Source organism: Drosophila nasuta, chromosome 3 (assembly GCF_023558535.2).
Source record: "Drosophila nasuta strain 15112-1781.00 chromosome 3, ASM2355853v1, whole genome shotgun sequence".
Taxonomy (NCBI): Eukaryota; Metazoa; Arthropoda; class Insecta; order Diptera; family Drosophilidae; genus Drosophila; species Drosophila nasuta.
Genome location: NC_083457.1, coordinates 43,189,227 through 43,214,473, shown reverse-complemented (window position 1 = coordinate 43,214,473; position 25,247 = coordinate 43,189,227). Strand labels below are relative to the sequence as shown.

The 25,247-nt window shown below is 33.2% G+C and overlaps 4 protein-coding genes across 6 annotated transcripts in view; all 4 read right to left on the bottom strand.

Annotated features, from left to right (window-relative positions):
* LOC132790567 (adenylyl cyclase 78C) overlaps positions 1-14,377 on the bottom strand; it is a 53,172-nt gene extending 38,795 nt beyond the window's left edge. The window contains 1 exon segment of the mRNA XM_060799136.1: positions 13,969-14,377. The gene's annotated coding sequence lies outside the window, so the exon portion shown is untranslated.
* Positions 14,378-16,320: 1,943 nt separating this feature from the next.
* LOC132790532 (fibrinogen-like protein 1) lies at positions 16,321-18,552 on the bottom strand. 2 transcript variants are annotated; one of them, XM_060799085.1, is made up of 4 exons: positions 18,394-18,552; positions 18,091-18,326; positions 17,164-18,029; positions 16,321-17,104 (listed from the first exon to the last, which is right to left on the bottom strand). In XM_060799085.1, the coding sequence occupies exons 3-4, from the start codon at positions 17,931-17,933 to the stop codon at positions 16,984-16,986; spliced, it is 891 nt and encodes a 296-aa protein (XP_060655068.1). In that variant the 5' UTR covers positions 17,934-18,029; positions 18,091-18,326; positions 18,394-18,552; the 3' UTR covers positions 16,321-16,983. The 2 variants fall into 2 exon arrangements, with proteins under 2 accessions (XP_060655068.1, XP_060655069.1); XM_060799086.1 differs by having other exon boundaries at positions 18,091-18,294.
* Positions 18,553-19,889: 1,337 nt separating this feature from the next.
* On the bottom strand, positions 19,890-21,668 carry LOC132793106 (techylectin-5A-like). The gene is made up of 4 exons (XM_060802779.1): positions 21,543-21,668; positions 21,259-21,429; positions 20,329-21,197; positions 19,890-20,269 (listed from the first exon to the last, which is right to left on the bottom strand). Exons 2-4 carry the CDS (start codon positions 21,322-21,324, stop codon positions 20,149-20,151), a joined length of 1,056 nt encoding a protein of 351 aa, XP_060658762.1. The 5' UTR covers positions 21,325-21,429; positions 21,543-21,668; the 3' UTR covers positions 19,890-20,148.
* A 1,179-nt stretch (positions 21,669-22,847) lies between these two features.
* Positions 22,848-24,419, bottom strand: LOC132792420 (fibrinogen C domain-containing protein 1-like). 2 transcript variants are annotated; one of them, XM_060801793.1, is made up of 3 exons: positions 24,331-24,419; positions 23,413-24,278; positions 22,848-23,353 (listed from the first exon to the last, which is right to left on the bottom strand). In XM_060801793.1, the coding sequence occupies exons 2-3, from the start codon at positions 23,847-23,849 to the stop codon at positions 23,233-23,235; spliced, it is 558 nt and encodes a 185-aa protein (XP_060657776.1). In that variant the 5' UTR covers positions 23,850-24,278; positions 24,331-24,419; the 3' UTR covers positions 22,848-23,232. The 2 variants fall into 2 exon arrangements, with proteins under 2 accessions (XP_060657776.1, XP_060657777.1); XM_060801794.1 differs by having other exon boundaries at positions 23,413-24,419.
* Positions 24,420-25,247: the final 828 nt, after the last annotated feature.

Below are 25,247 nucleotides of genomic sequence, written 5' to 3'. Positions count from 1 at the left end.
AGGCGCGCTAACTACAACTACAACTACAACTACAACCAGGACTATGACTATGACTATGACTGCGGCAACTCCAACAGCTCTTTGCTGCAAATGCGAGGCAAGGACACACGTTTCAACATGCACAAAGAAACGATGGCAAACAGCGAGTGCGGCTGCTTGCACTTCTTGTTGATTCCGTTGCTTGCCCCTCCATATTTTCACATTAAGCCTTGCGATTTATGCAGCCAAGTAGCATGAAAAAAGCGAGACGACTTCACCGCACACACACACAGAGACAAGCAACGCAACCGCAGACAGTAGCAACCATTAAAAGCGTAGCAAGCATGCAATTTGAGTTGCAGTTTGCAGTTAAAGTATGCTAACGTTGCTGCTTCAGGTCTACAGCGAAAAGCCAACAGCCAACTACAAGCTACACCCACTCAAGTTTCAGCTTCATTTATGCTTATCCATGGCCAACACGGAGGCATATCAAATAATTGCCGTGCAGCTGGCAGACTGGCAACTGCCAACTGGCAACTGGCAACTGGCAACCGGAACTGTTCTACGGGTTAAGTAGCTCTGTCCTGTCATTGTTGTCTGCCTGTTGCCGGGTAATTATGCGCTTCTTAAAAATAAATTACTGAGTGAGTCTGAGATTGCTGCGACTGTCGTCAGGTAATTAGTTGCTCTTGTTGTTGCTGTTGCTATCATTGTTGTTGTTCTCAGCGTTGTTGCAGCTGAACTTACAACCTTTTTAATTAATTACACTTCAAGCCTTATTGAGTTTAACCCACCCAAAGCAGATTAGGTAAACTATGCTTGAGAGAGAAGCTACTTAAATCATTTGCTTGAAATAAGAAATAAGAAAACTTTTTAAGCTGCATGCAAAGGTTATTATTAATCGATGTTAGTTTTGAGCAAAACTATCGAAATAGAGTGACCCTTAATTTGTAAGGCCATCGATTATTAGCATAACATCGAAGGAAGAAAAAATACCGATTAATTGAATGAGCAAAATAGTATTGATAAAAGCCAGAAGTAAGAAAGAAAGCTTGTAACGAAATTAAAAAGAACATAATTTAATTGAATTTAAAATCATAGAACTAAACCGAAGTAAACGTTTTATTTCACTAAGAGTGTTTTTTAAGGTCGAGACTTTACACTGAATATTTATTGAAATATAATTTTTAGACTTAATTAATTTCCATATAATTTCTTTGTTGATTATTATAAAATTTGGTTAGTTTGCTGTTGTGATATCACAAAATAAGACTCATTGACATTTTTTTAAATGCAATAATTATTTTGTTGCTAATAATAAGCATTACGTTATTTTGCAGTGCATTAAAATGCCTCATATCAATTAAATAAGTTTGTCGTCGGTAATATTTTTATATAAGTGCGATATTAAATACTAAAATTACAACTTTCATTAAATGCTACATAAATTAAATAATTATTTTATTGCTAATAATATGAATTAAATATTTTTGCAATTCAATGACAAAAAGGAAAATTATGAAAATTCTTTTAAATGCGTCACTCAATAACTATTTCTTTGTCAATATTAAACGTATAGTTACTATGCAGTTGCGATATTAAATACCAAAAATTGATGGATCTTCATTTAAATGCTCTATTTAAATGCATTAGTTATTTATACATATATGTATTCAGTATGTCACTTTGCAGTTTATTTAATGGGCGCGCGCAGTGTTGTTTAATTTTTGCCATAAATTGTTTATACGCTTTTAATTTATACACTTATAGTTTTCAGCTTATTTCATGAATAATTCATTATTGCTTTTACCACCAATTCCGCAAACACTGCGTATGCGTGTTTTGACAGCACTCGACAGAAAAATGGGAAAATAAAAAAAACTGTAGCATACTGTTAGGCGCTGCGTTTATTGTTATTTTGATTTACGGCGTGCGAATTTTGTAGGCTTTCAGTTTTAATTAGCTTTAATTATTGACAAATATTAATGTATATGTGCGCACACAAACACACACATACAGAAATAATTATTTAATGCATTTCGATTTTAATTGAATTTGTCGTTCACGTGCGAAAATTGCAATATTCAGTTGTGGGTGGGTCTCATAAATTACTTTGCTTCCCTTTACTCGCAAATGCATTTTTGGCTCTTTCCTGTTCACTTACTCGCTAATGCGATCTAACCAAATGATGGCTAATCAGGTGATTTGCTCATTTGTAACAAATTTTGAGTAATTGTTTTGTTTATTTTATGCAGCTGTGGTTGAATTACCCAATAATCCCTAAAGTGCTTTGTAATTTTAACCAAACACATTTTACATTATTCACATCAACACAAAACGAACGAAACGAGTTACAAATGAAATGCAAATAAAATACTTTGCCCGGGGCGTTTATTTAAATATAAAATTTAGAAATTTATCCGAAAATTGAGGCCGTAAAAACTGCAAAAGCAATTTGTATAATGACAGGTAGTAAAGCACAAAGTCTTCGAGGCATATTAAACTTTATTTGAAAGTCATAAAAACGGAATGCTAAAAAGACAACAAAGCATAACAATGGCAGAAGCTTGCATATCAAACGCAGAGCGTTGCATTTGCTTTCAGCTCAAATTATTTTTTTTTTTTTTTTATATGACAACAAAGCAACAACAAGAAAAAAAATGACCACAACTTGGGAAAGAACAGCAGCAACAGCAACAGTAGTGAAAGCATGAAGAGCAAAAAAGGGGTAAACAAGCTGATAAATTTTGCATTAATTAAAAACAAAGCGTTTGCTATTTACCGTGGGAATGGAAGAGGAGAGGGAGGGGGTAGAAGTATCCTGTTGTTATCCGCTTTGAAAAATAATTGCGATGCCAAGTCGTGTTGACTTTGAGTGACGTTGAGGCGCATTAAATTATGATTAAATAAAGGACTTAAATGGGGTTATGTTTTTAGCTGAAGTTTCGCGGCAAAAATATGCTTCCCACTCTTTGACTGTCCACTGTCCAAAGCATAATTAATGAAAACTGTGTTTATTTGTTCATTTGTGTAGTTTATTTATTTGCTTTGGTGAGCTATGATATGAACATCAATGAAATCTAAGCAAGTTCATTTAAGACTCCTTTAAATTATGCAGAAAGCACAAGGGAATTCCGATTGTCAATGGCTTAAAGTTATTCAATATTCTGTTTTGACTTGCTGAATTACAAAACTGTCAGTTTAATGTTCTATATGTTTGATTATGTATTGCTATATAATAAACAATTATTGATTTGACATAAGGAATATGAGTTATTCTCATGCAGAATTTGTCGCGTGAGCAACATAAATTGAAACAATTTTAGTAATAATTAAAGGTCATTCTTATAGATCTGGACTAGCATTACATTTAGAGCTAAGATTGATTTCATAAACTTCACCTCTTTTTGGGTTAAAATATATATTTTCGTTCCATTTTTAGTTTGCATACGAATTTATTCATTTATGCAATTATCTTAAAACAGAAAAATAGTTCAATAATCAATCTAAGATCTAATTTACATGCAAATCATGAGCTAAAAGATTCATCTTTACGCAAAATAAAAAATATTTACGCCAGAGAATTACCCATGTGCATCATTTACTATTTCATTGAATGAACATTGCTTATTAGGTATCCCTCAAATTTCTCAGAAAATGTTAATAAAGAAGGTTTTTATTTTCCTCAATGTATCTGTTTGGAATATTAATGTTGAGACAATTAACAACACTTAAACAAGAAACACTTAATTTTCTCTGCCAACTTTGTTTAACTTAACAGTAAATAGCTCTGTTAATATGCCACAGTTAATTTCTCGCTGTTAAGATTAACAGCAGTGCTGCTGTTGTCACTGTTAAGTTTAACAGCAGTGCTGTTGTTTTGAATTCTGCGCTGTTAAAGCACAATAAATATTGCTGTAATTGTAATTAAATTGTCTTAATCTATCCGTTTGGCAATCTTAAAAGCCACAATTTCGTTGCGCAGAGAGAATAAATTGAAATAAATGAAGAATTTATTGGGTGTGGCATAAATATATTGCAGTAATAATTTTAAAATTCATTTTTATTTCACTCTTGAATGATCTGGAAAATGTTTTCCCAGAGTCTATTTTACGTTTAGTACTTTTTAGTTGTTATTGTTTGGATTGTTATTCTGTGGACAATGACAAACTATGGCACTGTCTGCATGTGTGTGTGTGTGAGTGTGTTTGAGTGCTTGTGTGTGCATTGTTATTGTTGTTATTTACTTTTACTGCTGCCTTTTTGGGTATGAAAATTTGTGTTTCAAGCGGCGCTGGCTTATCAGGCTTTTTTCTTGTCTGCTCTTCGACTGGGTTCCGTGTTGTGTTTTCTGTTTTCGGGTATGTAAATACGTAGTGTACGTAGCAAATTAATAAATTAAGATGGCAGCAGTGTGTATAATTAATTTTTCAATTATAAGGCTTTAACTTGTGTTTACTTTTGGCCAGACGCAAGGTAAGGTGCCAAGTTTCCCCCTTCGATATTTTGTTACTGTTTTTTTCAAAGATATTTTAATGGAACTTTTATCGGTGTTTTATCATAAGCTTTGGCAAAAACTGTTAACAGTTCCTAGATTAAACCAAAGGCGTCAGGGGAGCGAACTATAAAGGCAGAGGCAGGGGAATAACTAGAGAGAAGACAGACAAACAGACAAACAAGCAGCAAAAAGAGAGAGCACAAAACTAAGGCAAACATGTTGCGTTCTAGGGGCGAACGCTCCAAGAACAACAAACAAACTATGAGCACTTGCATTTGCCACAGCAGTTGACACTTGACTTTTCTCAGTGTTTACATCTGCACTCTGTCCGATTGAGTGTGTTTATTTGTGTGTGTGTGTGTGTGTGTGTGTGTGTGTGTGTGTGTGTGTGTGTCTGTGAGTGAGTGTGCCAACAATTGTTGCAAGAGTTTAAAACTCGATGAGCAAGAAAGGTCAAATGATTTCTGGGAATGATCTTTGGAGAGTTGAGATGCATATTTACTTTCATCTTTAGCTAAAATCTTTATAATATTAGCTAAAGGCCAATTTTGTTTATTTTACTTTATTTCACTTCTTTTATTATATTTGTTGACCAAATTCTGAATAGCTTTAATTTAAAATAATAGGTTGTTATCTATTTCCCGTAGTATGCAGATATATTTCTAGCATATTGTGACTAATAAGTTTTTCGAGGTAATCATTTCTAATTAATAAACTTTTTTACGAGTTAAGTTCTTCGCAAAGCTCCACCCAAAATATTCTTGGAAATTTTCAAAACTTCAACTCTCAATAAAACTTGCGAGCAAGCGAGAAAGTATTAAAAACAGCGCTAAAAACCATTAAAAATGTATGTATATAATATGTGTTGTTTTGGTCATCAGGAATTGTCATAAATAATGTGAACGCATGTCATCCTCATTTTCCCCGTGAACAAAGACTAGCCGATGCATCTCTTAGCATCGTTTCATACATAACTTAACTGTACTTAAATCTTGTTATGTTAAAGTTATGCTAATGTTGCAATATCGCAGTATAAATAAGATAACTATTATACATAATTTTTAACTTGTTATATAACAAAAATCGTTTTTTTAGGGTTTTTTTTTGTTAACATTGCGAACTGAGTTCAAAGAGACTTTAAGACAAACATTAATAAATTTGTAGTAGAACTCAATGAGTCCTCCAATATCTCAAACCGTTAATCAAACATCTATTGTTAAAGCAATGAAAGACTCGAGCATAGAACAAAGGATGTCTTAAGAGCCATGGAATTGCATTTTAAGTTACGCCCCTCATACCTGGATCTATAATCTATATAACTAACTATTGCATCTAAAGCATTCCACACTGTAAAATGCTGCTGTGGGGTATTAAATAAACATCTCCCGCTTTCTATCTCAAGTTAGATCAACTTTCAGCAGGCACTTAGCCATGACAGTGGATAGTTTCAATTGCATTTGCAGCTGCATCTTTGTCGCTGTCTGGTTTTATATGACGCCATTGTCTGCGTCTGTAACGACTTCAGCTTCACTGAGTTCCCCCCTTCCCTTCGCCCCCTTCTTTCTCCTTCATTTTCTTCCCTTATCACTTCACACCGCTGAGAAGAAGCACTCGTAAAACGCTCGTTGCTGTTGCTGCCTTGCGCTTGTTGCGGCAAATAAGCGAAGCCAAAGTGTATCAAGTGAATTTTTATCAGCACCACTAGCAAATAGACAACAAATTCTTGGCAACACAACATTGGGTAAACCCGTCGCCCGCCTCCCCCACTTCACTCCTCCTCCTCCTCCTCGTATAAATTATTCTTGTAGCTTTTTGTTTTTAGCGTGGAATTTTCTTTGACTCAATTTGAAAATTGAAATTTTAATACCGCGCGCGCACACATATGAATGAAATTGTTTGGGGCAGCTATTAAAACAGTTTTGCGGAGATAAACAATGCGAAATAAAATACAAATTTAAAACAAAAGCAAGTAAGAAAGCTGCAGACGAGTAAGCTCGACTGTGAGATAGCCGATAGATATTGAATGAAAGCAAAGCAGTACGTTATTAGTTTTAATTCATTTATATTATATACCACAAAAATACTGAAAATATACCGAATGCTATATTTGGTATGCTGATACAGTATAATCAAAATATTGTATAATAAAAATATATCATATAATGCAAAATATACCAAATGGTCAGTCAAAGCAACTAAGACAATGTTTTATTTCTTAAATAACTTTTACAATTTTGATCTTATAGCAACCAAATTTTCAGTAATCATAAAGACTATAGTTATTATTGTGTTTATTAAAAATTATATCCCTATCTCTTATAGTCTCTGATATCTAGATGTTCATATCGACGGACAGACAGACAGACGGACAGACAGACAGACGGACAGACAGACATTGCTATATCGTTTCTCTGTTGATATGGTATATACTTCATTCATACATTTCATGGAAGCACAAAGTTATAATACCCTTTTACCCTCTGGGTAGCGGGTATAACAAAAGCTAACTAAATATACTAGATGTCCCAAAATATTACGTATACGTATATCTCATTTTTATCACTGAAAGTTAAGCCAAACAGTTGGAAGTGTCACTGCCAAGTTGAACCCTCATTTTGTGAGTCATGCGAACGCACAAGTTTTATTCGCTGGCTTGCCTCTAAATGGGCAGTAATGAATAGAACTATAATTGGAAATGCTCATTGTCTAGTTCAATCTACATATACTATATAATTCATTTTGCCAATTTTGGCACATGTTTGCAGTCATTAGAACATAGATATATATTTATTTTTATAAATTTGTTTATTTGTTTTGTGCTTTCCATTTAATGAGTTCACCTTTTAAGCCCCCGAAAAATTGTATGTACTACACATTTTGGCGGGGGAGCTTAAGTGATTTTTTTCGGAATTTTCATTTTATTAAAGCCAACTAATTTGTTTGTTCGGCTGACTGCAATTGATGTGCCAACTGAATGTGGCCCAAAAAACCAAAAAATTTTTGCTTGTGCAAAGGCAACAATTTTCGGATTTGCCAAAAAAAACAACTGCAAGCAAATCCCCTGAGCTCTCTTGCGTTTCCCTGGAAAACCAATGAAAGTTCGTTCCACAAATTGTTTGTAGTGCGGGTTAGCAGAGTTTTTGCTTTGTTTCATTTGGTTTTGTTGCAGTTGCAGTTGTTTTGTTTTTTCACTGCACTGTCGCAGCCTTGGCAGCAATTTGACAGACATAAATAAACAACAAAACTGGCCAAAGAATTTTACAGTTCATATAAGTTTCAGCTAAATACTCTGCCAATAAATTTATATTACTTAAAGAAACTATTATTAAATTGTATTAATGAAAATCAACTTAAAAATTTTACATTTTCTTTCATTACTTAAAGATGAGTTATTCATTCATTTATTTTAATACGAAACAAATTCAAATGTTTTACTATTTTTTTTACTTATTATTATACATACTTATTAACTTATTTATTATACATATTAAATCTAGCAAATTTAATTTTACAGAAAAGAGAGTACTGACTGCTGGTCCCTTCGACTCATTTTAAATTATTTAATTTTCTATTTAAAATATTTCAAGCTTATAAAAGTGTGCAACAAATTTCTGTAGGGAATTTCATTCGACAATGGTGGTCGGCAGACCTTTGACTTTATAGCAGACTTAACAAAATGTGCAAAAATATAAAACAAAATATATATATGCATTTAACTGCCTTTAAAACTGGGTGGCAATAAAGCCCCAAAATCCTTTGCATTAAGACGCCCCACAAAAAAAGAGCAGTTGATAAACTGCGAGTATAAAAACAGCAAGAAAAGACAAGAAGTTTTGGTCATTCTTATACTTTTTGGCATACGTCACAAAGTATTTTTGTGAGTCGAATAAGCCGACAGGGAAGAGCATTAAAACGAGGCAAGCAGAAAAAATTGTGGCAACTGCAACAGTTACAAGTTTTCGTACGCCTAAAACTAGGCTACAAAAAACCAGTCGAAGGAGGACAACAGTCAAGAACAAGCTGTAACAACAATTAGCACAACAACAGCAACAACAACAACGAAGACAACGGCAACAAAAGAGTCATAAGTTGTGGCGGCAAAAGTGGCAAAAAAAAAGTTAAGAGAATGTCGCGTTTATTAGCGCCTGGGGAACGCACTTGACTTTGGCCATAATTGTTGTTGTTCAACTGCCTCTTTTATGTTTATATTTTTTTCCCTGTTATGGCGAGGATAGAAAATTTTACAACAGAGGCGTTAAATGTGATCTCCCCAAAATGGTAGTAAATTAATATATCAACCTGCCTTAATACTCGTTACTATTACTGACTCGTTACTGACGCCATTTTCTTCTTCTTGGCACGTTGAGTCGACACGTGGCAACGTTGCGTATGCTTATTAAGTATACGCCGCATGACACCCCATAATGACTGTGCCCAATTTCACATTTATTAAAGCATCCAGCGTCTTGCTTTGGATACTCAATATATATATGTATATATGAATATTCTCGTAATAATCATATTTTCGAGCCGCATTGTGCCAATTGACAAAAGAAAATATGTTCGCATTGCTCTTGAATTGAATTAAATGGCGTGTGATTGAAGCATAAATAAATTCAATTCAATTTTGTTTTTTCTATGCTTTATTCTGTGGGTTGTTGTTGAAATACTTATGTGCTCGTACCTCATCAAAAGAGCTATCAAATTGTTAACGTATTTGTCTTTTGGAGTATTTTGAACAATGCAATATGATTTGGCATTTCACTCAACAGGTTTTCATTCTTTTCTTTCTCTCCTTGGCTGCCTTAATATTTTCGTTGCCTGGGCAACCTTCACATTGGCCTGCAGCCAAGTCCATTTCCTGGCCTTCTCGATGCGTTGTCGTCGTCGTCGTCATCTTATTGATTCAATCATGAGAATCACAGCAGCTTGTTACTGCTGCCCTTCTCCCTTCTATGTATATACATTTATGCCCACAGCTTGTGGCTACTAATTTTATTGTTGCCGATCTGCTCTCTCCCCGCGCTCTTCTCCACTTGCTCTCAATGTCAAGGCTGCGACACAAGATGTGATTGTGTCGCTGTCATGAGTGTGATGGATAATTTGCCTATTGCCTGTCTATGACTAGTTTGTCATGAGCTTGTTATTCCGCCATCAAACTACTTACAGCAGGCCTAAGGCTGTCCCTCAACCGATTTGTGTACTCCGATTCGGAGCACTTACATTTGCGGCATGCGAAACTTGAATTTATCGCCTTGGCTTTAAAATACTGCCAAATGTTAATCGTGTTTAAAGATTATCCCTCTTTAAAATAGCTTTAAGTGTTGGCAAATGTTAAACGTGTTTGAAGATTATCCGTCTTTAAAGTAGCTTTAAATTTAAGTTTGTTTTTTAGAGAGATATTTCAGGAAACATTGAAAGGGCAACGCTGAATTGCAGTTATCAAAATTTAATTTGAGTATGTGTATGTAAATACAAATAGAAGTACGAAAAGTCTTCTTTAGTGCAATGATTAAGAAACAATTAGAGAGCAGTTGAATCTTGCTTCTAGGATTAACTAATCAATATAATTGAAAGGAAAACTGCCACTGCAAAAGTCACCAGCAAATAATTGTTTTTATGAGAAGCAATTTACATACAGCAGCGAGATTAACAAGTAAGAGAGCTAGAGTCAAGTGTGCCCAACTGAGAAATACCCGTTACCCTATGACAATAAAATCATATTCTACAAATATATACTAAAAATATAGCATACAAATATTAAAATATACTAACGGAAATTTTTGATTTATCAATTAAGTACTACTTTCAAAATATCATATCATATTCATAGACTACAAAATATACCAGACTGTTAGCCAAAGCAAAAATACTAATAAGTAATAAGATGGCGTGCTTTGAACTCTATGGTATATGTTTAATGTATTACAATATACTAAAAAATATTCTTCAGTTTGTTTTAGTATTTTTGTGGTATATTTCTTGTATATTTCTAGAATATAGGTTTATTGAAAATGGGTAGCGGGTATCTCACAGTCGAGCACATTCGATTGTAGCTTTTGACTTGTTTTATTTCATAACTGTAAGCTTTTTCCCAAAAAATAAGACATTTGCATATTTCCTAATGTCTTTTTCACAGCAGTTTTCTTCGACGATGTAAAAATGAAGTACATACATATAAATGCTTAATCAAAGGTCAATAAACTTCTTTCTTCTATTGATTAACGACAGCTGCTTTGCTAAAGGGTCAACATAAACTGGCCTAAACTTGTTGCCCCACATTTAATCGTTTCATCACGATACTGTACTAAATAATTCATGGCAACTGTTTGCGTTTAATAACTTGCTGAATGCTCATAGAATACTGAATGTGGCATTTAATCAACTTGTACTAATTATGCACCTTCCCCCCACACACATTTCTTCCAACTCCTACACCTGCTTCTGCTTTTGTCCCTTGGCTATTTTCCCCCCTTTACGCTGATGTCGTAGGCGACTTTTCGCATTCCCTTGCCCTTTGACAGGTGACCTGGTTAATGCCCGCATATATGCCTGGGGTCACAACATAATGCGCCAAATAGCTAATTAACAACTGCAACAGTGGCATTTTCTTTCTATTTCTCTCTCTATTTTTTTCTCTTTGCTGCTGCTTGCTTTCTATTTTTCTATTTTTACTTCGTCCTGGTCCCGATTACTAGTCATAGCCATTAGTAGCAACAGGACACAAGGCTTGCGTGTTAAGTTATTGCTGGGCATTCATTTGATTATGACAAACAGCTACACATACATATACACATGCCATTACACACACACACACACATAAACACATACACAATTAGCCAAAGGCGTGTCCTGACAACCGCTGAAAGGCGGCAGGCAAGGCCTTTGTTTTACTTTTTTCTCTCTTTTCTCTTTCATTTGGCTTTTTCACTTGCCAACTTATTTTCTGCAAGTCCCAAAGAAAAAAACAAAAATTAAATTTTTTGTCACGTCACAGAAAATCATTAACAACTTGAGCAACACTCGCATCAGCCAGACGTGGGAAGGTTATTCAGTTCATCGAAAAGGATTCTGAACGAAACAATGTCAGCCAAGAGAAACAGCTTGATGAGTTCGAGCAAAAGGATTGAAGGCGTGTCACAGAATCGACGTCAAACATTAAAGCAACAAAAATCAATCAGACACTTGCCAGCCAAACACAATTGTTGTCGGCTTGAAATGAGTGTCAAATTCAAAGTGATTGCAAAATTTCAACACAAATGTTGTTTAAGATGAAATTGTAATTGCCTAAATGAATTGAAGGCTTTCAATTTGCCAACAAATTTTATTTGATATTTTTACATACATTTCTACTTTTAGGTAATACGCAAGAAAACTGTCTGAACTTGACATATTAAAAACAATGAATATGCTTTTATTTAAAACACAGTTTTATAAGCTGCTACAATATATAGCTTTCGGTATATTTTAATATTTTGCGGTAATAAACAAATAATATTTATATTTGTAGAATATAATCTTATAGAAATTGGTTAGCATGTATCTTTAAATATTAAGAACGATAAAAAAAACCTTCAATTTTAAGTCTGTCCTCTTCGCATATTAATTTGATGTAATGAAAAGGCTTTTATTAACCAACCAAGCTAAAGTTTAGAATAAAATATTCATTGAGTAAACAAAACTTAAAACCTATCTATCAACCACTTGACATCTCAATTTGATATAATGAATTGGCTTCTATTTGTCGCCATTCTAAAACAAATTTATTAGTTAGCCAAGCTGAAGTTTTGTTTGAAGTGTTCTTAGATAGGTTTATTAATATGTAAGTAAATTAAACATATATTTAAGTGCATAGCAAAATAATATGTATTAGTCAGACAAACTAAAATCTCGTAAAAAAAAATCATTTGTAAATGTTCTGTAAAATTATAAGTATAATTATTATATTAATAAGCCAAGTAAACGATAGACAGGACTTAAATAAATTTTTTATTTACTATTTGAAATATGCTATATAACATATAAGTTAACAAAACATTTATTAAAATCTATCCATCGACTACTTGACATATTAATTTTATATGGTAAACCGACTTGTATTTAAAGGGTGTTTATTAGTCAAGCTTAAGCTTTAAGTAAAATATTTGCAAATATTCTGCAAAAATATTAATACATAGGAAATGAATTTAAATACTACCTGTGGACTACAATCTACATTAAGATGAAGTTTTGTATTTAATATTTTCAAGTCTGGCATAAAAATATAAGTTAACAATTTTCTATGAATCACGCTCAATCTTAAGCTGAAGTCTTGAATAATATAATTGTAAATATTCATAAAAAAATAGACGTAAACAAAACATTTATTTAAAACCTTTCTGTGAGCCACGCTCAACTTCAAAACAAACGCTTTTTAAATACTTTTTTTCATAATTGTTATAAATATTCAGCGCAGTGAATTTTTAGCGCAGCTCAAAAATAGTTGCAAAACAAAGCGCAAAAACAAGGCGAAGTTGGCGACTATTTTGGGCATGGGGTCAAGAGCTGCTGGTCAACTGGCTAGCTGAATCTGCAGCCAGACAAGAGAGGATACGGATGCGGATCCGTAGTCGTAGTCGTAGTCGCAGTCGCCGCATAAGTGGATGGTTGGGTCCGCAATTGGTCCGCAACCCCCGCGGCAGATTGTATTTTAAACTTGAATTTATTTTCGTTACTGGCGACCGAGTTCGCTGGCTGTTTTGGGGCGCAACGAGGCTGCAGTAATGCGCATTGATTTTGCTACGAGCCCATCCATCGATCCGGCAGCGAGTAGAAGCTGCTGCTGCTGAAGCTGCTGCCATCGAACTAACTAACTAAGTGAATCCCGCAGCCCAAAATTGAACTTGATGTGGAGAGGATGCCGCACAATTTGACGCTAAAATACCTGCGAAATTGTGTTGATTTGATTTGGGCGCGTGAAAACTTTTTAATTAATTGCTGCCAGTTTTGCGGAGTTTGCTTTTAATGCTTGTGGTGTTGTCTAGCGGATGTGTTGTGGTTACTAGTATTGGGTACTCAGGCTTTACGAGTTGCCTGTCTGTCTGTTTTTTTGTGTTTTAGCCAAATGTCAAACGTGACCCGAAAAGTTGTTTGCTCTTCCTTCTCGGACTCGCCCCGGACGTGACAGTAATAGGTCATGCTTGATTCGATTCTGCTGCTGTTGCTGCACCAGAGAAAAGTTTGTTTTATTTGATTTTGATTTGATATTTTTTATCGGGGAACAGTTTTGGCACATAAATTTATCTACGTGTTTGCCCACTGCAAAATTGTTTACTTTTTTTATTCCAACCGCTACTGCTTTTTTTTGTAGGTTAATCAAACTTTGTTGTTTGCCAAGCAGATGACTGCGTTCTATGAATAGGCAAATTTCCATATTAGAAAATTTGATTACGTTGCTATAAATATAATTTTCCCAGTTCTTAACTTATTTCGAAATTAACTTTCATACGTACTTAAAATTCATTTTGGCATTTATTGAATTTTATTGATTGCATTTCAATTCGCAGATTCACGTTAAATTCATTTGAAATTCACTTTGCTCGAAATTCACTTAATCAATTTTTGGGTTGCCCCTTTTTTTTGCCACTTTTACACGCAATTTGTGCGCCTAATTGAGAGTACAAGCCGAGAGACCGAGCACCGAAGACCGAAAATTTTGGTATTAAGAAATCCGGAGGCACCCACAGGAATTCACATTAAAGTAATTTACTTGATAAAATGCGACGCCTTGCGATTAATTAAATTTCAACTAATTAACACCTTCGAAGAAGAAAGCGGGAAATTTCAAAAAGGCGCGCACTTGAATTTACTTTTATGGCAAGGCGTACGCGTCGTATACGCAACTTCCTGCCGCACTGCGACGCGTTCTAACGGCTACTGAATGACCGTTCGGCGTTTCGCATGCCGACAACCAACAACGAAGACGACAACGACAACGACGTCGACGATGACGACAAACAACAGCAACGACGACGACGACGAACAAAACAGGCGGCAACATTGAAAGCAACAAGCCATTTTACAGGAGCGGCACGCGGGTTTTTGACATCACAAAAGTCTCTTTCTCTCATCGCAGTCGTAAATCATATCGCACATCTCACGCGCTTTGTATTTGACGGCAAACTTCTTGTTTGGATTTGGTTTCGTGTTAGTCATGGCAATTAATCTGTCTGCCTAATTAAACACATAACAGTTTTATCTTTGTCGTGTTTTGTTTGCCGCCAACGTGGACGAATTGCAGGGAACCACCTGTTAGCAGCGTCCTCAATACGTGCGCTGTTAACAGCGCCGCTAACAGCGCTCTGTTAAGTAAAAGCTTTTGCTTTTGCTTTCGCTGTTAACGTTTGTTTTGATTGCATTACTCATTCGCCGCTTGCTTTGCATTTGTTTTTTCGTTTTGTTTGTCATGTTAAAACAACATTATAAAAAGTGTGTGCGTTTTAATTGCATTATTATGAATACAGTTTATTCGCATTATAAAAAAAAACGCTGGCCAGCTGCTGGCGCTGCATATTAAAATTTAAAACTAATTTACCCGCAATCAATAGCTGCCTGATAACGATGCAATTGCATTCATAAATACAATTATAATTTCCACGTGGTTTGAATTAATGCATTTGAGCTTTAAAGTGCGTCTAAATGTTTTCAAATGATAAGGTGGTTTAGGGTTCAATTAACATTTCAAATGTGAAATATGAGTATTAGGCTTTTTTAATGCCAAATATTTTGTGTAACGTTCTAACAAAAAATACTTAGCTGGACAACATTTAATTGGTTAATATATAATATAGATAACATAAACCTAGGTTAAAAAGGAATTATATTTCTGCCGGCAAAAGGAGACGATATAGTGTTGTTCGTCTGTCTCTATGTTTATACAATGGCAAAAAACGATTGCTGTTGAGCTAGTTTTAATTGCTTAGGTTGACAATATGGTAAATGTTGTAGTCTTTGGTATGTTTTGTACTTATTATTTGTATGTGGTCATTAATAATAATATCAAATGTAAGTTTTGTATATGGGCAATTCCTGAAAATGGTAAACCACGACCGAAAAAAAAATCTTCACATTCATCGTATTTTTTTGTATAATGTCATAAAGAAATATCCAAATTTTCACAATACAATGGATCCGTAGCATATCTCCGTTGTTTCTATAAAAAAATTTGTCTGCAAACTGAAAAAATGTAATTTTTCCACATTTAGCTACTTTTATATGCATTTTTTTGATTAATTGTTTCACAAGGAAAACATAAGATATGTTTGCATTTTTTCTACCAAATCTCTTAATAGCAATCCAATAATAAGATAAAAATGCAAAGTGAGCGAAAAAATGTTCAATTAACTGTTAATTTTTATTTTGCTTCTTATCTATGTTCAAATCGCGACCGAAAACATCATCTTATTGTAATTGCTTCGCATTAAGTGCAAGCAGATGAATGAAACTTCGCGTGCTAAGTTATTTTGGTATATATATTTTAAATATAAAAAATCGTTGGGGTTACTCTAACCAATCTTTTTTTATTGATCGTCAAAGTAGCGTACGTTCACGAAATTACCTATAAGCATATGTCGATTTTTACTAGCGTCGCATGGATTAAAAAAAAAAAAAATTTTTTTTGTTTTTGTTTTTAAAAAAACTATGTCGTTACTTTTTAGTTATTACTTATTACTTATTACATATTTTTCTTGCTATTAATAAATTTCAGTACATATTTCATATTTAATAAAAAATTATTTTTTTGCTTTAAATGTTATTAAACACATTAAATTGAGTTAAATCCGTTTGTTTTTATGAAATATGAACTTATTAATCAAAAAAAGTGTGGTAAAAATAAAAATTTAATAAATATGGAAATCGAACGTTCGCGACCCGTACGCCCGCGACCGGAACTTAATTAAATTAAAAAGAAATAAATGGAGATATTTTCTTGGGAATAGACTTGATAGAAAGCTACATGAATCTATTTGAATTTAAAGTTATTGCCTTAGAATATTCCGTCTCAATTCGCAGAGTTTTGCATTTGTACATTTGCACTGCGACAGCATGTTTTTTGCCAATATTATGCAAATTACAAATCGATAAGCCCCATAATTTACACTAACCAAAGAGCTTAACAAATGCTATCGAAGAGTAAAAAAAAAGTTTCAGGATTTTATTTTTTAATTTATCTCGTACGAACGTACGTTCGCGACCCGGGGAAATGCCCATATTGTATATTTAGTTGGTATATTTAATATAAAATATCCATTTTGTATTTGCTTTCATTGAAACCTGTTAGTGGCTGTCTCTGAACATGTTTATCGATTACAGACAGAACCTCATTACAATTTTAAAGAGATAAGCAAAATATATCAACTTATTGTTTAAAGACATCAATATATCGATCTAACCACAGACAATTTTTTTAATTTTTTGAGATGCTGGAAAACTTTTTTATACAACTTTTTTTTAATAATTATAAAATTTTACTCGAGTGGCCTAATCATCATTTGTGCAAATTTCATCGGCCGAGACTTCCACGATCTCCATTCAATGCCATTCACATCCTTATCATTATCAGAATACACATACATTCCGTTAAGATTACTGAAATGTAATACAAAATTAAGAAAACTTTTCTATAGCCAACAATCTTATATTATTACCTCCGATAGCATTTGGAAAACCACCACCCCGAACTATAATCTTTAGCGCAACGGATATTAGTATGATTGTATCTATCTGGTGTTGAAAACACTTTATGTATATGAGGTTGCATTGAATCGGGAGCAGTGCCTGAGTAGTTTCCGAGCACTTTCAACTCGTAGAATTCCAATTCGTTACCAATGACAAAGTTGTTATATCGAGCATATCGGGTTTCATTAAAAAAGTCTCCAAGGAATATAAACAATTCATGTGGTTGGGATTGTGTTAGCAAATGAATCTTCTCCAGTCCAAGAAAGAATTCACCATGAAGATTTCCAAAGCCTTCTCTATACTCTGACCATGGTCTATTAAAATTCACACTTCCATCCTTACGACGCTGTATAACAGTCCAACCACCTCCAGCTTCAGGTAAGTTCGAATCACATGGAACTGTCATTGTATGAACTATGGGTACTCTTAAGGTCTGAATATTCGTCAAATTGCCGAAGCAGCTAGATGCTTGTTTAGATGCTGTGATTTCATCTTGAAGTTCTTTTGTTTTTACATTTTCTGATTTCAAATCTTTAATCTCTAGATCTTTCGAAGAGATTTCTGATTTTAAAGTAGTTAATTGAATCTCATATTGGTCAATAAGTTTCTTTTGATATTGATTTTGACTTTCACACGATTCACTCAATTTGTCCTTAGACTTTATCAATTCATTTAGATTCTTTATTGTAATTGCTTGCAACTTTATAATATGCTGCAGCTCATTATATTCTTCTGTCATTGATTCGTCCGTATTTACGTTTTGTAGAAGGGGTTTCACGACTTGATAGCAATAGGTACTGCATTGATCATCCAATTCTTTTGAGTAAATAGAGTACTGAATGGAGATTGAACTTAGTATTCATATTATATATTATAATTTGCATAAAGATATTTACCGAGCTATTCACTTGATTTATGATTAACAATATTGCTAATATACGCGTGCAATAGAAATATTCATTTTAATTTTTTATTCCGATTCGTTTCACAATTAAACAGTAGCTGAATGCTCCTTATTTTGAAACGAATAAAAGAAAAATTGCAGTTTCCAGATGCACTTCTAATATGTAATTAAATCTGCTGCTTGCACTTTTGGTAACCTTTAACAGAATATTAAATTTGAAAGATTAATCTGGAAGCGAGTAACATATTGATATATTATGAATGTAAATATTTGGTATATTGTATATATCAAATACCATATATAACTTGCAGTATATTTTCGTATTCTTCCGGTATGTTATTTTGGTATGTTTTAAAAATAATATAGAAATAATTTTCTTTTTTTAAAATGGTCTCGAAGTCCACCACACTCTAATGTTGCTTTTGTGCCTGTTCAATTTAATAAGCTGTAATATTGTGTTATATAGTTTATATACCAGTAAATAATTATCTTCGCTGCTAGCCTTTGATTTGTTTATATAATTTGCACTTCCAAAACTAATTTAATTTAATACAAGTCTCATTCAAATAATATACCATGAATGTGAAATAAACAATTAAGAAAGCTACAGTCGAGTGTGCTCGACTGTGAGATACCCGCTACACATTTTGAATAAAAGCAAAATATTGCGGTATTATTCTCAACATATACCAAAAATGCTACAAAAATGCCAAAAATATACCAAATGGTATGTTTGGTATATCGATATAGTACACCATTCAAAATATACCATAGACAGCACAATATACCAGATTGTCAGCCAAAGCAACGACCCCTAAGTAAGTAGGCGTTTTTGCCCATACAAAGGTATTTCTTTAATAACTATGACAATTTTTATCTGATCACAACCAAATTTCCAGGAATCGCAACTACTATAGTTATTATTGTATATACCAAAATTCGCGACTCTTTAAAATTACGCTTGTTATTCGATTTTTGTTGATTTGCAGAGGCAGAATTGGGCGTGGCAAAAATTTGAAACAAACTTGACCTGCGTGCAAACATAACAAATGCTGTCGAAGAAAAATATTAGCTCTATCTCTTATAGTCTCTAAGATCTAGGTGTTCATACGGACGGACGGACAGACGGACAGACACACAGACGGACATGGGTAGATTGTCTCGGCTGTTGACGCTGATCAAGAATATATATACTTTATAGGGTCGGAGATGCCTCCTTCTACCTGTTACATACATTTCCTGCCGGCCCAAAGTTATAATACCCATCTACCCTATGGGTAGCGGGTATAAAAAGTGTGTGCGTTTTAATTGCATTACTATGAATATAGTTTATTCGCATAATAAAAAAAAAAAAACACTGGCCAGATGCTGGCGCAGCATATTAAAATTTATATCTAATTTACCCGCAATCAATAGCCGCCTGATAACGATGCAATTGCATTCATAAATACAATTATAATTTCCACGTGGTTTGAATTAATGCATTTGAGCGTTGAGGTGCGTCTAAATGATTTTAAATGATAAGGTGCTTTAGGGTTCAATTAACATTTAAAATGTGGAATATGTGAATTAGGCTATTTTAATGCCAAGTATTTTGTGTAAAGTTCTAACAAAAAAATGCTTAGTTGGACAACGATATTGTGTTGTTCGTCTGTCTCTATGTTTATACAATGGCAAAAAACGATTGCTGTTGAGCTGGTTTTAATTGCTTTGGCTGACAATATGGTATATGTTGTAGTCTTTGGTATGTTTTGTACTTATTGGTATATTTCTATGTGGTCATTAATAATAATATCAAATATAAATATATGTCGTATTTTTTGTATGTTGTATATTTAGTTGGTATATTTAATATAAAGTATCCATTTTGTATTGGTTTGCTTTCATTGAAACCTGTTAGTAGCTGTCTCTGAACATGTTTATCGATTATAGACAGAACTTCATTCAGATGATCAAAATATATCAAGTTATTGATATTTTATATATTTTAATTTTTTTGAGATGCTGCAGAACTTTTTTATACAACTTTTTTTTTTAATATTTGAAAATTTCACTCGAGTGGCCTAATCATCATTTGTGCAAATTTCAACGGCCGATGCTTCCACAATCTCCATTCAAGGCTATTCACTTCCTTACCAATATCAGAAAACACGTACCATCCGTTAAGATTACTGAAATGTAATACAAAATTATGAAAACTTTCCTATAGTCAACAATCTTATATTATTACCTCCGATAGCAACCATCGTTGGTAAACCACCACCCAGATTTAAAAGATTGAGCGCAGTTCTTAGAAGTAAAGTCTTTATCTGGTGTTGAAAACTTGTGATTTACGTGATGTCGCAGTGAATCGAAAGCAGTGCCTGAGTAGTTTCCGAGCACTTTCAACTCGTAAAATTCTTTTTCGTTACCAATGACAAAGTTGCTATATCGAGCATATCGGGTTTCATTAAAAAAGTCTCTGAGGAATACAAATAATTCATGTGGTTGGGATTGTGTTAACAAATAAATCTTCTCCAGTCCAAGAAAGAATTCACCATGAATATTTCCAAAGCCTTCTCTATACTCTGACCACGGTTGTTTAAAATGCACACTACCATCCTTACGACGCTGGATAACAGTCCAATCACCTCCAGCTTCAGGTAAGTTCGATTCACATGGAACTGTCATTGTATGAACTATGGGTACTCTTAAGGTCTGAATATTCGTCAAATTGCCGAAGCAGCTAGATGCTTGTTTAGATGCTGTGATTTCATCTTGAAGTTCTTTTGTTTTTACATTTTCTGATTTCAAATCTTTAATCTCTAGATCTTTCGAAGAGATTTCTGATTTTAAACTAGTTAATTGAGTCTCATATTGATCAATAAGTTTCTGTTGATTTCCATTTTGCCTTTCACACAATTTACTCAATTTGTCTTTAGACTTTATCAATTTATTTAGATTCTTTATTTTTTCTGCTTGCAATTTGATTGTATGCTGCAGCTCATTATATTCTTCTGTCATTGATTCGGCCGCATTTACGTTTTGTAGAAGGGGTTTCACGACTTGATAGCAATAGGTACTGCATTGATCATCCAATTCTTTTGAGTAAACGGAGCACTGAATGGAGATTGAGCTTAGTATTTATATTATAAGCTATAATTTACATAAAGATATTTACCGAGCTTTTCACTTGATTTATAATTAACAATATCGTCAATATACGCGTATAATTAAAAATATTCATTTTAATTTTTTATTCCAATTCGTTTCACAACTAAACAGCAGCTTATTTTGAATCGAAGCACTTCTAATATGTAATTAAATCTGCTGCTTTTGCACTTTTGGTAACCTTTAACAGAATATTAAATTTGAAAGATTAATCTGGAAGCGAGTTAAATATTGATATATTATGAATATAAATATTTGGTATATTGTATATATCAAATACCATATATAACTTGCTTTATATTTTCGTATTCTTCCGGTATTTTATTTTGGTATGTTTTAAAAATAATACAGATATAATTTTCTTTTTTGAAAATGGTTTCAAAGTCGACCACACTCTAATGCTGCTTTTTTGCCTGTTCAATTTAATAACCTGTGTTATCTAGTTTATATACCAGTAAATAATTATCTTCGCTGCCAGCCTTTGATTTGTTTATATAATTTGCACTTCCAAAACTAATTTAATTTAATACTAGTCTCATTCAAATAATATACCATGAATGTGAAATAAACAATTAAGAAAGCTATAGTCGAGTGTGCTCGACTGTGAGATACCCGCTACCCATTTTGAATAAAAGCAAAATATTGTGGTATTATTCTCAACATATACCAAAAATGCTACAAAAATACTAAGAATATACCAAAAGGTATATTTGGTATATTGTTATAGTATTACATTCAAAATATACCATTGTGCCGTCTAACAATATATCAGATTCTCTACCAAAGCAACTAAGTAGGCGTGTGAAGGCAAACTTCTTGTTTGGATTGGGTTTGTGTTAGTCATGGCAATTAATCTGTCTGCATAATTAAACACATAACAGTATTATTATCTTCGTCAGGTTTTGTTTGCCGCCAACGTGGACGAATTGCAGGGAACCACCTGTTAGCAGCGTCCTCAATACGTGCGCTGTTAACAGCGCCGCTAACAGCGCTCTGTTAAGTAAAAGCTTTTGCTTTTGCTTTCGCTGTTAACGTTTGTTTTGATTGCATTACTCATTCGCCGCTTGCTTTGCATTTGTTTTTTTTGTTTTGTTTGTCATGTTAAAATAACATTATAAAAAGTGTGTGCGCTTAATTGCATTATTATGAATACAGTTTATTCGCATAATAAAAAACCTCTGGCCAGCTGCTGGCGCTGCATATTAAAATTTAAATCTAATTTACCCGCAATCAATAGTTGCCTGATAACGATGCAATTGCATTCATAAATACAATTATAATTTCCACGTGGTTTGAATTAATGCATTTGAGCCTTGAGGTGGGTCTAAATAATTTCAAATGATAAGGTGCTTTAGGGTTCAATTAACATTTCAAATGTGGAAAATGAGTATTAGGCTTTTTTAATTTTTGTGTAACGTTCTAACAAAAAATACTTTGTTGGACAACATTTAATTGGTTAATATTTAAAATAGATTACATAAATGAATCATTTTTATACCCGCTAAACCTAGGTTAAAAGGAAATTATATTTCTGCCGGCAAAAGCAGGCATCTCCGACACCATAAAGTGTATATATTCTTGATCGGCATCAACATCGAAGACGATATAGTGTTGTTCGTCTGTCTGTCTGTATGTTTATACTAAGGCAAAACGCGATTGCTGTTGAGCTGGTATTAATTGCTTTCATTGACAATATAGTATATCTTGCAGTCTTTGGTATATTTTATAGTTATTGGTATGTGGTCATAAATAATAATATCATGAATAAGTATTTTTTGGTATGGTATATTTAGTTGGTTTTCCTCTTATTGAAAATTATTAATGGGTATCTCGTAGTTGACATCTAAATCAGTCACAGACAGAATCTGATTTTAAGTTATCATTTAAAGACTGCAAGATTTTGATCACATCACAGACATTTTTTAATTTATTTGAGATGCTAAAAAACCTTTTTATACAACTTTTTTTTAATAATTATAAATTTTCACTCGAGTGGCCTAATCATCATTTGTGCAAATTTCATCGATTGAAGCTTCCACGCGTTCCATCTAATGCAATAGTCATCCTCATCATTACCGAAATATTTATATTCTCCGTTAAGATTGCTGAAATGTAATAGAAAATTAAGTAAATTTTTCTATTGCCAATAATCTTTTATTATTACCACCAATAGCATTTGGAAAACCACCATCCAGAATTATAAGTTTGAGCGCAATTGTTAGAAGTATGATTGTATCTATCTGGTGTTGAAAACTTTTGATTTATGTGAGGTTGCATTGAATCGGGAGCAGTGCCTGAGTGTGTTCCGAGTACTTTCAACTCGTAAAATTCCGACTCGTTACCAATGACAAAGTTGTTATATCGGGCATATCGGGTTTCATTAAAAAAGTCTCCAAGGAATACAAACAATTCATGTGGTTGGGATTGTGTTAGCAAATGAATCTTCTCCAGTCCAAGAAAGAATTCACCATGAAGATTTCCAAAGCCTTCTCTATATTCTGACCACGTTCTATTAAAATTCACACTTCCATCCTTACGACACTGGATAACAGTCCAACCAGCTCCAGCTTCAGGTAAGTTCGAATCACAAGGAACTGCCATTGTTTCAATTATGGGGACTCTTAAGGTCTGAATATTCGCCGAATTGCCGAAGCGGCTGGATGCTTGTTTAGTTGCTGTGATTTGAGTTTGAAGTTCTTTTGTTTTTTCATTCTGAGATTTCAAATCTTTAATCTCTTTATCTTTCGAAGAGATTTATAATTTTAAGGTAGTTAATTGAATCTCATATTGATCAATAAGTTTCTTTTGATATTGATTTTGACTTTCACACGATTCACTCAATTTGTCTTTAGATTTTATCAATTCATTTAGATTCTTTATTGATTCTACTTGCAACTTGATAATATGCTGCAGCTGATTATGTTCTTGTGTCATTGATTGAACCGTGTTTACGTATTTTAGAAGGGGTTTCACGACTTGATAGCAATAGGTACTGCATTGATCATCCAATTCTTTTGAGTTATGGATGCACTGAATAAAATATTAACTTAGTATTTATATTTATTTGCTTTAACATATTTACCGTGCTATTCACTTGTAATACAATTAACAATATTGCAAATATACGCGTATAAGAAGAAAAATTCATTTTAATTTTTTATTCCGATTCGTTTCACAACTAAACAGCAAGTGAATGCCTATTATTTTGCAACGAAGAAACGAAAACAGTTGCAGTTAGCAGTTGTGCGAATGTGATTAAATCTGCTGCTTGCACTTTTGATAACCTTTAGTAGAATATGACAAATGCATGATTAATCTTGAGGCGCGTTGGATTTTGTTATATTATGTATGTAACTATATTTATACCCGTATAATTGGTATATAATATATTTTGAATACCATATATAACTTGCAGTATATTTTTGTATTCTTCTGGTATATTAATTTGGTATACTTTAAGAATAATACCGCACTGTTTTGCTTTTATTGAATATGGGTATCATGTATCTCAAAGTCGAGCACACTCAAATATAGCTTTCTCACTTGTTCAATTTAATACGCTATAATAATGTACTATATAGTTTTATGTATGCACCACTAAATAATTATGTTCAACCCCAGCCTTTGTTTTTGTTTATAAAATTTGCGTTTCGGAAACTAATTTAATTTAATAGTAGTCTCATTCAAATATGCCATCAATGTGAAATAAAAAAGGCATTAAAGCTGTTAATTAAACTACAAAAATTGCCCTAATAAAAGACTGTGCTAATTTATTCATATTGAAATTATTCAGCATCGACACCGAAAACTTCAATATTAAATTGGATTTCGATGTTTGTTCTAGGTGCACTGAAAGAATGTTGAACCAACTAGAATTGATTACTTATTACGAATGCTTCCTAGAAAGAATAAAATATAATATAATTTTATTTAAATTTATTCTTGATTTTTTAAAATAAAATAAAATAATATTTTAACACAAATTGGTAATAATTATAC